General features: G+C 40.0%; 1 protein-coding gene across 1 annotated transcript in view; it reads left to right on the top strand.

The window, feature by feature from the left end:
• Positions 1-5: 5 nt before the first annotated feature.
• The window catches only part of DCBLD2 (discoidin, CUB and LCCL domain containing 2), a gene marked incomplete at its 5' end in the record, with an annotated part of 40,501 nt that continues 25,410 nt past the window's right edge, over positions 6-15,096 (top strand). Inside the window, one exon of the mRNA XM_027653352.1 lies at positions 6-93. Coding sequence (XP_027509153.1) covers positions 6-93 — 88 coding nt within the window. The remainder of the gene's footprint in view (positions 94-15,096) is intronic.

The following is a 15,096-nucleotide window of genomic DNA, read 5'->3' as shown; positions in this document are numbered from 1 at the left end:
GGCCGCTCCCCGCGGGGACCCGCCGGGCGGCCTCGCTGCTCCGCCCCAGCCTCCTCCTCCTGCTGCTGCTGCGAGGCACCGGGGCGCAGAAAGGTGGGTGCAGAGCGGGCGGGCGAGCCCCGCTGTCCGGGGGCTCGTCAGATCAACCCTCCGGGGCTCTGCTGCTGCGAGGGGCAGCCCCCGCCGCTGCTCTCCCCCCCGCCGTGTGGCCCCACTCCCCGAACCTGCCTCCTCCCGGGGCAACAAAGGGCGAGAGAGGAGCCGCGTTTCTGGAAAAAAAAAAAAAAAATAACCACACTCTTTTTTGCTCCCCAGGGGGAGGTGGCGGCGGGAGAGCTTCGCCCCGGCGAGGCACGACCGGGGTGGCTCGGGAGGGGCTGTGGAGGCAGTTCTGGGCCACGGGGGCACTCCGGGGGCGGAGGGCGCCGTGGGGTTTGCCCTCCCGGACAACATCCCGTGTCGGGGCAGCTGCCCGAGGCGCCGGGGTTTGTCCTCCCTCAGACTCCGTGTGAAGTGGTTGGTGTGAGCGAGGAGGCGGATAAAGGGGAGATTCTGCTTGCTGTGAAAATGAGCTTACACGCGCCCAAGAGTGTGTAGAAGCGCGTATAGGGGTGAGAGTGACAGAATAGAGTAGGATTTTTTTTTGTTGTTGTTTAGAGAAATCGACGAAATTTCTCCTCTTAGGGCGGCATGAATGATCAGGCTTTAGCACTTTGAAAATTACGGGGCACAGTTTGGTCACTTCATGGCAGAAGATCAGAGGATGCCACAGGAACTGTCACTTGGGTCATATGCTTGGGAGAAAGTGGTGGGAAGTGAGTGTTTTGACAGCATCATGAGACTTTCGCCTCTGTGAGTACAGGGATTGAGAAGATAAATTTTATGGTTTTCAATTCCTTTTGCTTCTTTGCACTGGTCTTGCGTCGTTTCAGAAACTGGTATCTGTTTTCACATAACTTTCTGTTTCTGTACATCTCAGAGATGGAAATATGATTCAGTGCCACAATGCTGTATTTAAATACACAAAGGGAGCAAGAAATATATGCTGTCTTTTGTTTTTACATTTCAATTAAATATATAGCATTAATTAATTAAAACTTTTTTTAATTGAGAAAAATCAGAGATTTGTCCGTAGAGCAAGCTAGTCGTGTGGACTTACCTTTTCCTTGTATTTCCAGCTAATTGCATTTAATTTTAAGTATGTTTCTGTACACATATGAAGCTAATGCTAATAAGCATTTGGCAAACCTGATTTTATTTTGTTTTAGAGGAGAAGACCCATTTGCTTTTGAGAGGAAATTGTGCAATTTTAACATTGAGTCTTTTGAAGGTTGCTGCTGAGAGTCAGGCAACAGCAAGGTGTTAGTTTGTGCTGTAGGAGCATCACTCTCCAAATACTTGTGCTGATGTGACACTTGTCTGACCTCTTGCTGAGCAGACTGACTTTGTTATTCTAGGAGAAAACTGAAATAACTGTGGGGGTAGGGAAGGGTCATAATTTTCCTCCAGATGATTGAGTGGAACTGGCTCAGTGAGTGGTCAGAGGTGTCTTAAAGGGGGTGGGACCATGCAGCAAGAGGTGGCACTGTGTGGAGAACAGGCTTTGAAGTATATGTCACTTTATCTTTCTGTACTTTGAGAAACCGCTGAAGAGCTCTTACCTGGAATTTCAGTTTACAGTGTCCTTCTAGTTACTGCCTCAAGTTTGCCCAGAAGTCTTGCTTTTGAGCAGGAGCGGAACCTCTTTATTGACAAGCTTTATTTGATTTGGTAACAAAAATCAGAGCTTTTTTTGAGGCTGGGGTCTCTGGTGATGTCAAATACAATGCTTCAATATGAGAAGCTGCTGGAGCTTTTAAGAAAAGTTCTGCTTGTGAGGGACTGTTTCCTGGCCAAAATATTTTCATTTATCTTATTCCAGAGAAGGTTGGAGAGCCCATCTCCTGTATCATTAAATGCTGGCATAGTTCTAATCTGGATAAAACTCCCATACAGAAAGGAAACTGCTGTCTTGCTCGTGAAGGGTCTGCACAAAGCTGTTACTCAGTGTATTAAATACATGCTCAGGCTTCTAAGAGAATATGTTGATTGACAATGAAAGTAACTGAGACTTAGGAAATTCCACAGTTAAAGTTGCTTTTAAACTCTTTTATAAAAGTACAGTGAGTGATACTGTGTAGGAACCTAGCCTCATTCATTATGTTAGAGAGACTGATCCTCTGTTAATAAGCAACTATGCATTTTCTTTTCTGCTCTTCAGAAGCTCTAAGCCTCACATACTACATGGTACTTAAATATTTTTCTGAAGGTAGAGTGTTGTCATTTCTCATGTGCTTTTCTGTAGAGCACCTCCCTGATATGAACTGATTTAAAAATAATAATATGGTTTTGGTCAACGTGAAGCTTGTTTTTAGTATTGGGTCAAATGTTCTCCTCCTCTCCTTCCAGAGAACAGGAGACTGAGAAATGAAAAAGGGCAGGTATTGTTGTGGTGAATATGTTTTTCACTTAATAGCCCAGTGTATTATCTTGTAGGATTTGAGCGAGATTTTTTTCAGTTTGTCATATTTTAAATCATTCAGTGTATGTAATTCAGCATTCCTTGGTAAAAGGTTTGAACTTGAGCGTCTCACTGTCTTGGAAAATTATGAACACCTTCAGAAGAACCTCATGCTGCATTTCATAGTCTCGTGCACTGGGGAATGTCCAGCCGATGGCTGCGCAGGTCAGCTCTTCGGATTTTTGAAGCAGTTCTGTAGTGACTCTGGCTCCTGCTCACAAGGAAATTGATATTTGAAAAATACTTAAAGTGTTTTATTTGTTTTTCATGTAATTAAGCAGGTGTGAATGAAAGCAAGCCAGCACCATGTAAGCTTCCTGCTCTTTGTGGATTGCGTTTTAAGAAGCAGTGCTCTTAGCAGATGTTTAGCTATTGACATAAATTTAGTATGGCCTGTTCATTAGCTAAGTTTAACCTCTTTTTTTTTTTTAATTTAGAAAAACACAGCTACATGAGAAATGGTTCCGTAGCTTTCATCAAAGTAAAATTGAATAATGGCTCAGTTATTCTGAAGGTATGAAGCTTGTAGGGTCTGTGGAGCAATAACTTTGTTATCACACGTAGTTTGGTAGCCATCTGTTGGGAAAAAAAGCCTAAAGTTAAAAGTAACCTTTGATTCTGAAGTTGATTCCCAAGTGACTTGAAGCAAATTTGTTTGTAACCTTTTATTTAAAGAAATTAATGTAGGATGCTTGTTTTTGAATGTGATGCCTGTACTTTGTTCTAAACAGATAGCAGCTCATCAGGATGTTGTTATATCCTCAAACCACGTTTAAGTAAATCCAAGAAAGTGATTCACCACTGTAGTGTAAAGTTTGCTTCAGTGTAGAAAAGAAAAAGAATTTTTGAATGTGTACTGCTGAGTTACCACGATCTGAAAATCCAGGTGAAAGAGCTAATGACTCTATGCCCATTGAACCTAACAAAATGGTTTTCCATGTCCTCACATTTTGTGATTGAGCTTCAGTATTTGTGGATCCTTTGTGTGTTCCCTGTTCCTTTTTGCTTCTTCTGTGTGCACTCCCCTTCTCTCCGCAGTGCTCCTGGTCTCACCTCTACACATCTGGCAAGGCAGCAGACAATGGTGGCTTTGACTGGGGCCAGTCCAGAATTTGATATGTGCTGATCCGTCAGCCTTAATTTGGGGAGAAGAAAGGAAAGAGAAGATGCTTCTAGCTTCATATCCATCCCCTGGCCAAGAGGGAGGGAGAGACTGTAGCTTCCCCTTGATGTCCTGGAAGAGATGATTTTTTTCTAGAACAGGGGACTGACAAGGTTCCAGCTGCCAGGGTGGCCCATTGCAGGGTTTTTTTTCTGCTGCAGAGAGGTCCTGGCGTGTGAATATAAAGCACTACCACAAAACCATCTGCCATATGAGCAATTGTCATGGGTTGCCCTTCATACAAGTGCTGTTTTGTATTCTTGCTAAATTAGATTGGGTGGTGTCTCCTTGCCTCTTGTATCTGTTTTCCTTGGCTGAGCTCATCTGGGGGGAAGGGAGTCACAACCAAACGCGCAAGGAATTATTTTGATTTTAAAGACCCCCAGATCTTTGGATGAGAGATTTATTATACTTCAAATTAACATCAGAATAAGTGTTTTATAATGAGGCGGGCAGTGCTCTAATGAGCTACTTGGCTTTGCTAATGGGACAATTTTACTTAAGAATGCAGAGTGTTTTGAAGATGCAGTTGCGGGAGTAGAGACTTGAGGATTCAGGGATTGGTGCCACGTAGACAGGAGTGCTGAGGCAAATCCCTTTCATCCTTGTGTTGAGAGGTATGGAAGAATTTTTTCAAGACCAGGGCTTAAAGTTCTGCCAGGCTTATTCAGGTTTTATCATGCTCTTTTTCACTTCCCAGCATTGCGCCTTGAGGAGGACAAACAGTGCTCCAGAGAATTGTGTGGAGGAATGCTGGTCCTGGGGGGAAGTGAGCTGTATATTGGAAGTATAGACCTAAAAAGGGTGAACAAGAATCTCTGAAAAGTTATTTTTCCTCCTGCATTTAATGAGCCTTATTTGAAGTGGTTGAGTCTGGTGGACAGAAGGTACATACATGTGTTCTGCAGAGACATCCTTTCTGGGTGGTTGCCTTGCAGGACTGGTTTTGTTCAGCCCAGCTCATCTTTAGGAGTCTGTTGAGGTTGTGCTAGCCTAGTCTGCTCCTGTAAAGCAAACAGGAATCACCGTTTTGTGTAAATACTCTTAGAGTTCTCGGACTTGGTCCCGGAATGTACTGCATTTTGGATTTAAGTAGTACAGTGTATATTGGTTTTATATATGTATCTGTGTATATATATGTATACACACACACACACGTATGTATACACACACACACACATATATATGTAAAAATAAAGCATCTGAGCTACTGTTAAAAAGGTAATGTAACTGTTCTTTTAGAAGCTTCTATGCTGTTGCTGTGTGCATCTCAAGCCAGCGACCTTCTAGCATGTTGGTGCGGTTTTTAGGAAAACTATTTACCTACTACTGAGTGGAGATGTTCAGCTTTCAAAATTTGCAGGAGTGTTTTCTTACGTTATTCATATAAGAGAAAAATAATCTGTCTCCATTTTCTGCAGTTCTGCCACCTGCTTTGTACTCTGGGAAATGATGCATTAGGTTTTTAATGTGATCACTGCTGTTCTGTGTAGTTTCAATCATCAGCTAGTTAAGCGCTGCCTTGAATGCATCAGCTTTCATAGCTCAGATAGTCATCGGTTCAAATGCAATCCTTGTTGGAATTGCTGCTCAGCATATTGTGAAAAAGGCTTTTAAATAAGCTGTTCCATGTCACCCCCACTTTTGTAACTGCACTCTGTGCTTTGGGGAAAGCACTTAGTATTTTTTTTTACCTGCAGTTTGTTTTGTAGTCAGAGGATTTCCTTCTCCTCATTCATTTTCTGATTGAGTTGCTTTTAGATTAATTTCTTTAAATCAAATATTGTGGAACATCTGTGATCCTTTTATTTAAAATAGTGGTATAGTTCAAACCATTGTCCAAGCATGGAGTGTGGATTTCTTAATAAAATGCAATTAGGGGAGGTGGAGAGGGAGAGCAGTTATAATGTTAATGTCAAAGGCCAAGTAGTAACTTGCATTAAAATAAGATCTATAAAATTGTCAGTGCTGGCTATTTTATACCCAGTGGTGGGTTGTTGTCTGTGAAGCCTGTTCATTAATGGAGCAAGACTGTGAAATACCAGATTTTGCTAAGCTCCATCCTTTGCCTTCCATTATTGGAGGCAAACAGTTTGAGCTGTGCTATTCATATTGTATTTGAGCTTATTGCTTGATAATTGAATACTTTTTATGTTATTTGAGTTAAAAATTGTACTTGAAAATGTAATAGTGATTTGACATTTGGACCACAGAATAACACACTGATTTTGAAAATGGCTTCTGTTTGATGAATTCTTTGTCTAGTGCTTGAAAAAGAAAACAAACCCCAGCCCTTGGATGGGTAAGAAACATTTAACCTGTGCTGTTTCTTTTTGGATATGTTGTTTCTGCTGTTTCCCTGCATGACCACTTAGTTTCCCTTGGTGAAGAGCTGTAAAAGGATAAAATTTATTTATGTTGCTAAAGTCTTCAAAAATTAAATTAAAGCAGATAGCTCATATCTGTTTACCTGTCTCAATTATTTCAATCAGTTGGACCTTGGCATTGCAACACAGTCGCTTGGTACTGCTTATGGCATTTGGATGCTTCCTGTTGGCATTTCTTACAAAATCTCTGCTTGTAGTTGTGTGGGTTGCATTCTTTTTTTCTCTGCAAATACCGAGAGCTAGTCTGTAAGGTTTAGACCAGCAAACAGCTGATGGGTACTGAAGCTCAGTGATTAGTTATCTCTTTCACTTTGTGAGATGAGTTGCATCCTAAAAATCAAACTCATCAGTGTTTCTCTTTACAAAAAATGATAACTCATAATTCTAAATATTTTGCTGCAAGTTTCCACCTCCTTAGCTATAAAACAACTGAAATACGTTTGCAGTAGCAACATAAAATACAAGTGCATGAACCACCAGAAGTGCAAGGATTCCTAGCAGCTCTTGGCAATTGTTTAAAAAAGGTAAATTCTTTTGAAGAAAAGGATTCCTGGAAGCAGAATGTATGTAGATGGGGACTGGATGTGTATGTGTCAGATGCCTGCTTTTAATGTGTGTTAACATGGAAAGGACATTTTGGCCTGTTCACTGGTCTCTGTAGAATTGGTGTTTTGCATTGTGACTCGGGTAGTCATTATTTTCTTACAGTTACTTGACTGCTGATCCTAACAACCTCTGTTCTTAGTATCTGACTGAAAATACGAAATTCTGTCCTAGTAATAGGAATTCCATGCATCTTGTTTCTGAATGGTATCACAGTTAGGAAAGTTCCAGTTCTGCACCCTTGTTACGATAGCGTACATAGCTACGGCATTAGTGAGTGTTGTTGTGTAAGCTGAATCAAGTTTATGAACTTAGTGGTGTCATCCTTGGCAATGCTAGTAGGTGCATTTTTAAGAATTTCTGGGAAACAGATGGTGTAGTGGTGGCGGGTTGGTTTTGTATTTTGTTTATTTGTTTTCCCACAGGGGTGTTTAAAGCATGCTAGCTTTAGAAATAGTTACAAATTCTCTCTCTTAAGGTGCCACCATTCGAGTCTGAAAACTTCCCAGAAGGAGATTTAATGCAACGTCCTAAATTCCCTTTGGTTAGAATAGTGACTAGCCAACTGTAAGCAGTTGTGGCACACAAGAAATCATACTTAAAAGGGCCCTTCTGGTCACTATTGTGAATCCATCTTTCTGTAAAATAACTTATAAATTAGGATCAGAGAAGTTCAAATTTGCACTTTGTTCTTTTAAAGAGATAGAGTCTGGAGGTTTTTTATTGTGGGTTTGGGGTTTTTTTTGGTTGTGGGGGTTTTTTTCCAGTTTTTTGGGGGGAGGGGTTGAGCTTTGTTTTGTTTTTTTTAAGGAAATATTTCTCTAGTGCTTTTTTTACACCGGAGTTTATCTTTCATTGGCAAGACTATATTACAGCAGTTTTGTTAATTGTGGTATTAAAGAAAAAAGCTATTTTAAAATTTTTTTTTGTTCTATTCTGCATGAATATCTTTGGTTTTGTTAACATTTTTCATTGTTCAGTAACAGTTTTAAGTAAGTATATTACATTTTAACATTCCTACATTCTTTATGATGTGAAAACTCAATTCAACTCCAGCAAAATCACAGGACACTGCCTTATTACCCACGTTCCAGAGATCATGCATCATTTATATACTGAAAAATGAAAATAGAATCAATAGTCAGGTCATCTATATGCTTTATTAAACACTTCTGTCTTCACTTTATAATTTCCCTCGTCAATCCCAGCTCTAAACTCTCCTCCTAGATTTTTGAAGTTCTTTCCAAATTTACTTTCAGCTCAAGGAAGAGGTTTTGTCATCCAGGTTTGGAGTAGTATCCATCAGAATGACAGTCCTTGCCAGCTTCTAATCTTAGGATTGCCAGTCTTGCTGAAATGCGATGTATTGTGCGTGAGGCCCCATGGATTCTCTTTTTAACTTTTTCCCTCACAATGGTTCTTCTGATAGAACCATTTATTTAAAGAATATGTTGATTTTCTTGATTCTTTACTTGATGTGCTGTCAGAAGTAATAATTTGATACATCCTCGAGGAATATTATTAATGGTGGAAAAGGGAACTTGAAAACTCTGTATGCTTCTGAAAATGGTTGTGAGCAGATAACTCTTTTGTCATGGTTTCTAAAAAAGATGATGATGTGAAAGCTTCTCAGCTGTCAGTCATATTACTGTTTATCTTGGCCTGGTGTTTAAACAAAGTTTGTAAATAAATATTTGTAAAATTATTCCAGATTTGCAAAAGTTTAATTATTTTTCATCCATAAGTACCATTTTCTGTTCCTATTCCGTGGTCCATTTGTGGTTTTCCTAGACTTAGATAGAACAATCCTAATACCTCACATGTTGCTTGACCGTGAAGTGGAAATCTTTTCATGTCTCTTAATTGCAGTTTCTTGGAGTGGACGTAGTAGCTGCTTTAGTGCCCAGTTGCAGCTTTGGATGTTGAGGGTTAACGTTGAACTGTTTTAGCATTTGTGCCACAGTTCTCTTTAGTTTCACCCCAATATAAAGCTAAAAGTGTAAAACCAGGATGTATAAAGTGGTATATTAATTAGACTTGTCAAGACAAGCGACTTGCCTACAAGTATAGCTACTTGGATGTAAATTTTTTTTGGTAAATGTGTAGAGAAACCCCACAGAAATGAGGCATGTGAAAGAACCTCAATATCTTGAGTGGAAAGATGAGTTAGGAAAACAATGGAAATGGAAGGTGAATTACAATGGTGCAATTTTGCTTTGCTGCTTCTAAGAGTTTGGAGAGCTTTTGACTGGGAAAGGATAGTTTCTGCATATCCAGCATGTGTATGGATATGTTGTGCATGTATGTTTGCCAACAAGTCCCCAAAGGTTTTCATAGCTGGTAGCTGCTGTACCTTTAGCAGGACTGTAGCCAGTTAAAACCCATATCTGTTCATTTTACCTTTGCTCCAAAATGGTTAAGATGTGGGGAAAAACATAGTTCAGTGTGATGGAAAGAAGCTATCGGTGCCTAATTTTTCTTTTACAAATCTGTGAGTTTTGTGGTAAAACAAGAAGCCCTGAACCACATTATCTATTAAATTCTATTTTTATAGAATTGTGTGCAGGTATCAAAATACATCTCATTATCACAAGGATGGAAAGAGTGATGCATTAAATTTAATGCTTGTGAACACTTATGTGCAAAGCCTCAGTGGTGACCAGTTTTTATCTTTTTCTCAGGTATATTTGAAAACATCAAATAAAGCACTTGCATTCCATTATCTCTTAGTTTTTAAAGAACTGTTTTCAAGTTCTCCAGTTCTGTTACACGAGGCATCATTTTCTTCTTGCTACCAAGAAGGTACAGCAAAGCTGATGGGCAGGTTTAAAGTTCACAGATAGTTTTTACTAAAGCTCTACGGACTGCACTGCTGACTACCTACATGCTCTTGCTATACTTTTTGTGATAATTTTGGCACTTAAAGTTTAAATTTACTGTCATCTTCCTAATTAATCATTTTATTATTCAGTAGTACATTATTTTGTTGATTGTATTCCTAGAGGGTCAGAAGTATGAAAATACCTTTAAGGGCAAATATCTTTGTTTTACAGGGCAAAACTAGGAATGAATGGCTTCTTAGAACAGATTGTGTATTAAATTTTATGATGCTAGAATGAAGCCAAGTTATTCAAAATGGGAAAACTCCAAACAGTCCCCATTGTAATTTTGAAAGTAGATTAGAAAATGAATGTTAGAAATCAATGTCACCTACTCTGGAAGAAGGAAGTACTGGTGTGGAGATGTGGAGTGTTCTGTTGTATCAGTTGGACGACAGACTTTGAAGAGGGTTAGAAACCGATATTTAAAGTCACTGTTCTTGATGCAGCTACAGGGTGCAAATAGTTACCACTGGGTTTTGAAGTTTTCTTTTTGAAAGCACCAACATGCCCTACTGGGTTTTTGTTTTGTTTTGTTCAGGTACTCAAGCCATCAGCTTCCTTTCCTACCAGCTTCTCTTGATTCTGTGGTAGCCAAAAATTACCTCTGGCTGCTGCTGTCTCACCCTCTCCTCCCTGTCCCTGTCTTGCATCCTCTGCAAGGAGCCTCTGCGCAGGCTCCAGTGACTGTTCAGCCATTAAACCATATCTGTACCCTTACTCAGCTAAAGGCAGGTGGGATGATAACCTGGGCATAAAACTGTGGTGCAGCTCAACAAGGGTACAATGAGCCCCAGACAGGGTGGGAAGTGGTAGATGCTCATGAAAGGCAAGGTGGTGCTGCAGCATCTGGTGTTTGGATCAACATGTGCCACCACGGATCTGCAGTGTGGGCTGTGCAGTCTCATTTGTGAGATGGAAATGGAAGGGAAAAAATGATGCTTGTAATGTTAATTTGGCATGTGAATTACTGGTATGATTACAGAACTTTTTGCCTCTTTGTTGACATACATAAGGCTTGTGAAATTTCATGTGGTCCTGGTGTGGTGAGGAGTTGGAAGGACATACAAGAGAGTTGAAGCCCATTCTGACCACGACTGTTGCTTATTGTCGTAGTATTTTGCGTGACCATCTGTGTGTTATTTTTCATTTCCTTCATCATCTGTGTTTCTGCTGAAAGCACTGAAGCACTACAGTGTTTATGAAAGTGTTGGTGCAGATTGCAAAGTAGATGCTATGTCTTGGGAACTGGGAAAGCTGCATGTGCCAGACAAACGACAACATACAACATGAGCTGTCCCTATGATTCAGCATGGGCAGCAGATCAGAAGGGCTTCTGCATTATGTGTCATTGAGCAGAGAGTCCTCTTACAGAGTCCTCACATAAATCACTTTTCACCATGGCTAGCCTGTCTTTGCAGGCTGCTCTTGCCAGCATAGTATTTAAGCAAGTCATAGCTGTCCCTAGGGACTTATATCGTGTCCCTTACATCAGTAAGTAAAAGCTCTGCAACACTGTCTTATACAACTGATCTTTTTTACTGTGTATTTGAAGCAGTCAGTTTGATTAGTATACAATAGTGGAGGAAGCACCTGTCTTACCTGCTCTGACAACTTAATAATTGAAGATATTTTCTTTTAAAATGTTACCATATTCTGGATGCTAAATTTAGGAGGGCTAAGTGTTCCTCTTTGTGTAAAATTCAGTGGCTGAAAGCTAAGACTGCATTTCCCAGAGATGGTAATTGTAAAGCTGTGTGTGCAGATGAAAATAATAAAGTGCTAATTATCACTAGCCCAGCACGTGGCCAATGTTGTAAATGAAAACAGTAAAACTTTGTTGTAATGGCATCTTAAATTTTGTAATTTTACTATAAGAACAAGAAGCAGCCTCTGTGTCCTCTCACCCCATGCTGCCTCCCCACTGATCTGCCAACATTTTCAAAGGCAAGATGCTTATTGTACTTTACCTTTTGTCCCGTTCCTATCTTTGTTAAACCTCAACCCATAATTTGATTACCCTCCTAAGGGTGCCCCACAGCAGGTAAATCAATCCAAGCTGAAATAACTGTGTAATCCCACCTGTCCTCCTGCCACTGGCAGTGACACAGTGAGCTGCCTCGGAGGGGTGAGTTGGTGAAATCTAACACTGTGGTGGGGATGGGTCGGGCACTGTCTACAACCAGCTCAGTTCCTCAAGGCAGTGCACCAGTCTTGAGTGACTGCTCTTCCCAAGGCAGGGATAGTTTCTGCATTTCTGGTTGGGATTCAGGGTTGTATAAAATGTAAATGCAGATTGGCAGTGCTGGTGAAGGGAGCAGTTGCTGGTGTTTCCTTACTCTCACACCGTCCTATCCCTCTGTCAAGGAAGGTGCTGTTGAATGTGCACACTAAAATAAATTAGGGGATTGCTCTGGGTTAAAACTAACAGCTGTTTTTATGCCAAGTCCCTGGTCTGGTTGTCCATGTGGCCCAGAAGTGTTCACCTCCTGTACCAGGAAGGGTGTGAGAACATGTGGCCAAAAGTGAGATGCAGACAAGGCTTGCTTTTGTCTGTGGCTGTGCTAATTTGAAGTGCCTTTGAGTGTTTATTGAGCTATGGCCTCTCTTATGAAAGTGTGGGGTATTTTATGTTGTGAAACATCTGTAATGGGATGAAATGCCCAAACCAGTGTGTTACTGAGGCTAATAAATGGCTTAAAGATGAAAGTCAACTGTGTACTTGTGTTGGCTTGTTAAGAAAATTAATTCTGACAGAGGAACAGATTCCTTCCTGAAGAGAACAGCATTCTGTGGATTTTGGTGGAAACAGCAGTGAATTTGGAGGACACAAATAAGGGCATTTGAAAATACACGAAAAAGCTGTTCAGAATTTGATGTCTCTGTGGTCTTAATTCCTCAGTGTTTCTTATTCATGGAACTGTTTTGTTCATTGTGTAAACTTCCTTACCCACACTGAGAAAAGCAAAAAGTAGAAGCAGCGTCTTTTAGCGGCACACTGATAAAAAGTGGGGAAATACAGAGCACAGGAGCTAAACAGGAGAAATTATAGTGGTGTATTGAATCAGAAAGAGTTGTGCATTTGGAGTTAAATGAATGCTTTAAAATACCCATTTTACTTACTTAGCTCTAATAGCTTTGGTTCTACCTTTGCTTAGTTAAGAAAGTTTTAATTACATCCTATGTGTAGTCGCAAACGCAGAAAATCATAGCTTATATATGTAAAATTTTCTCAGGAAACCCACTGGTTAAATTGAGTCTGTTCAAAAGTGTGTGTTAAAATTGAGATTAGTGTTTTGATATGCATCAGTTACCCCTTATAGATTATAATATTAAACTGTCTAATGTCTTTATTTTATCATTCACTCGTCTCCAAGTAAAGAGTGGGAAAGTATTCACTGGTCTTAAAAATTAATTTTTGATGTGTTTTGGTAGTGAGAACAAGATTAGCAGTCACTAAAAGCAACCAGTCTCGGAGGGAAAAAGTTCTGATTAATTGACTTCCACAACTATAAAGAATAATTAATTTATAATTATTATATATTATATATGTATATGGGTGTTAATAGGGTACTTAGCACCCACTCCTGTACGTTTCATTTTCTTCATATACCAAAACCCAATGTATTTTGGTATGTTTGTGTTGGTTCAAGTCCTGTATTTTGTTGATGTAAAGAACTTGGGTATAAGAAATTGTTTTAAATCACCTGCATGATTGCATCAGACATCAGTGTGCCATAGCCCGGCGTTATATGTAATCTGTCAGGATAATTCATCCAGACCGCAGTCAAAGGCGCCTGCAGAAGAGATGGATGGTTCCCTGATGGCAGCAGTCTGCTTTCATATGCTGGCTCCTTAGAGGGGCAGTCCGTGTTTCTAACACATGTTTGGGTGAAGAGCTGAGCTCCCTCGTGTTTACGGTGGACATGGACCTCAGGACACATGGAATTCGATGCACGTCTGCAGGAGGGTCAGCACGTGTCAGGTGTGATGTGTGTACACAAGTGATCTGGTGCTTCTACCAGGGCTTTTTCTATTCTGCAGGTGCAGTAGGTCTGTTGTGTGACAGAGAAGACTGAAAGAAAGCAGGAGGCTCGTTCAGCTGTGTACTGACAACAGAGGTTGTCAACCCGTTCAGGAATAATTGATTTAGGAATTGATGTCTCTCTCTTCTGTGTGTTCTCAGATACTACACTCTCATGCACACAGATAAGCAGAAGCAAAAGATTCTGTGGCACTTGCCTTCCGAATGAATAGGTAGCCAATGCTCCTATATATGTGACTGTAGTGCAAAGAATTGTATTTTCTCTTTTTCTTGGAGAAATTGCTGAGTGTTGCAGATTGCTCCCCTGATACAGGATGTGTGTATGTGTCTCTGGAGTTCATTGGTGGTATTTATACAACTTTGGCAGAAATGATGAAGCACCACTTTACATGGAGAGGCTCAAGAACTACCCTTCTCTAGTAGCAGTAAAACAAAATGTGATTTCATTGTCCTGCAGGTTTCACTGGAAGTCTGATTTTTTTTAGAAATTTGCAGATAGCTCCTGAATGATGTGGCTGCCCTTGGCAGACTGTATATGCTGTGGTAATCTTCAAATTCTTCAGGCATGAAGTGTCTGGCATTTCTGTTATCACTAACCTAAGTGAAACATACAACAAAATGTGATATAAAATGTCCTTTCACAATATGATACTTGTAAAAATTGGATTTATAGTAAGATGATGCTCTAGATGCAGTTCAGCACAACTGTTTTTCCTTTACATTAATTTCTATTATGATTTGACAGCAGGTTTTTTTAATATGGATAGAGGAGTATTTTTCCTTTCATGTTTTCAAGAAAGCCTACAACAAAAGGGGGATTTGTGATTGGCATTTCTATTAAATTGTGTGAGACAGACTAAAAAGCATTTCTCTCTAGCCACTGGAAACAAGACAGTGTTCCAAACTACTGGGGGAAATTTTAACATTTTTAAGTGATGTGTCTTTTAAAGAAAAGTCACAATGTCTTTTTAAAATTTACAGTATTTTATTTGCATTTTATCGCCTAAATGTGTGAGGGTGTTTGTGGAGTTCTTTGCTTTTCTCACCGGAAAGGTGCCCTGTTCATCATGCAAATGCAGTGCAGGTATTGTTTCATGCTTGAGACAACTGAACAACAAGCTACTGGAAAGAATGGTTTAAATGGATATTAGGCATGGTCTTATCTACTTTTAACTAGAGAAATTTATGGTTTAAATACAGTTTGGGTCAAAGAAGAATCCCAAGCACTCCTTTGACTTTCAGCAGCATAGACTTAGGATGCAAAAATACAGTGAAGAATCAAAGATACAGAATCATGCACATTATTGGTCTTCCTGGATGTAAGAAATAACATTTATGTTGTTACTGTATTGCAATAAAAGGCCCATTGAGAGGCGAAATAATTAACTGCCAAGCATTCTAGATCATGCAAGCATTCTTACTTTCCTTAAAATGCACTCAGAGCAGTTTATCTGCCCATA

Source organism: Corapipo altera, unplaced genomic scaffold, assembly GCF_003945725.1.
Source record: "Corapipo altera isolate COAL_440 unplaced genomic scaffold, ASM394572v1 61, whole genome shotgun sequence".
NCBI lineage: Eukaryota > Metazoa > Chordata > Aves > Passeriformes > Pipridae > Corapipo > Corapipo altera.
The sequence above is the reverse complement of the archived record's forward strand: the minus strand, read 5'-3'. Positions and strand labels throughout refer to the sequence as shown.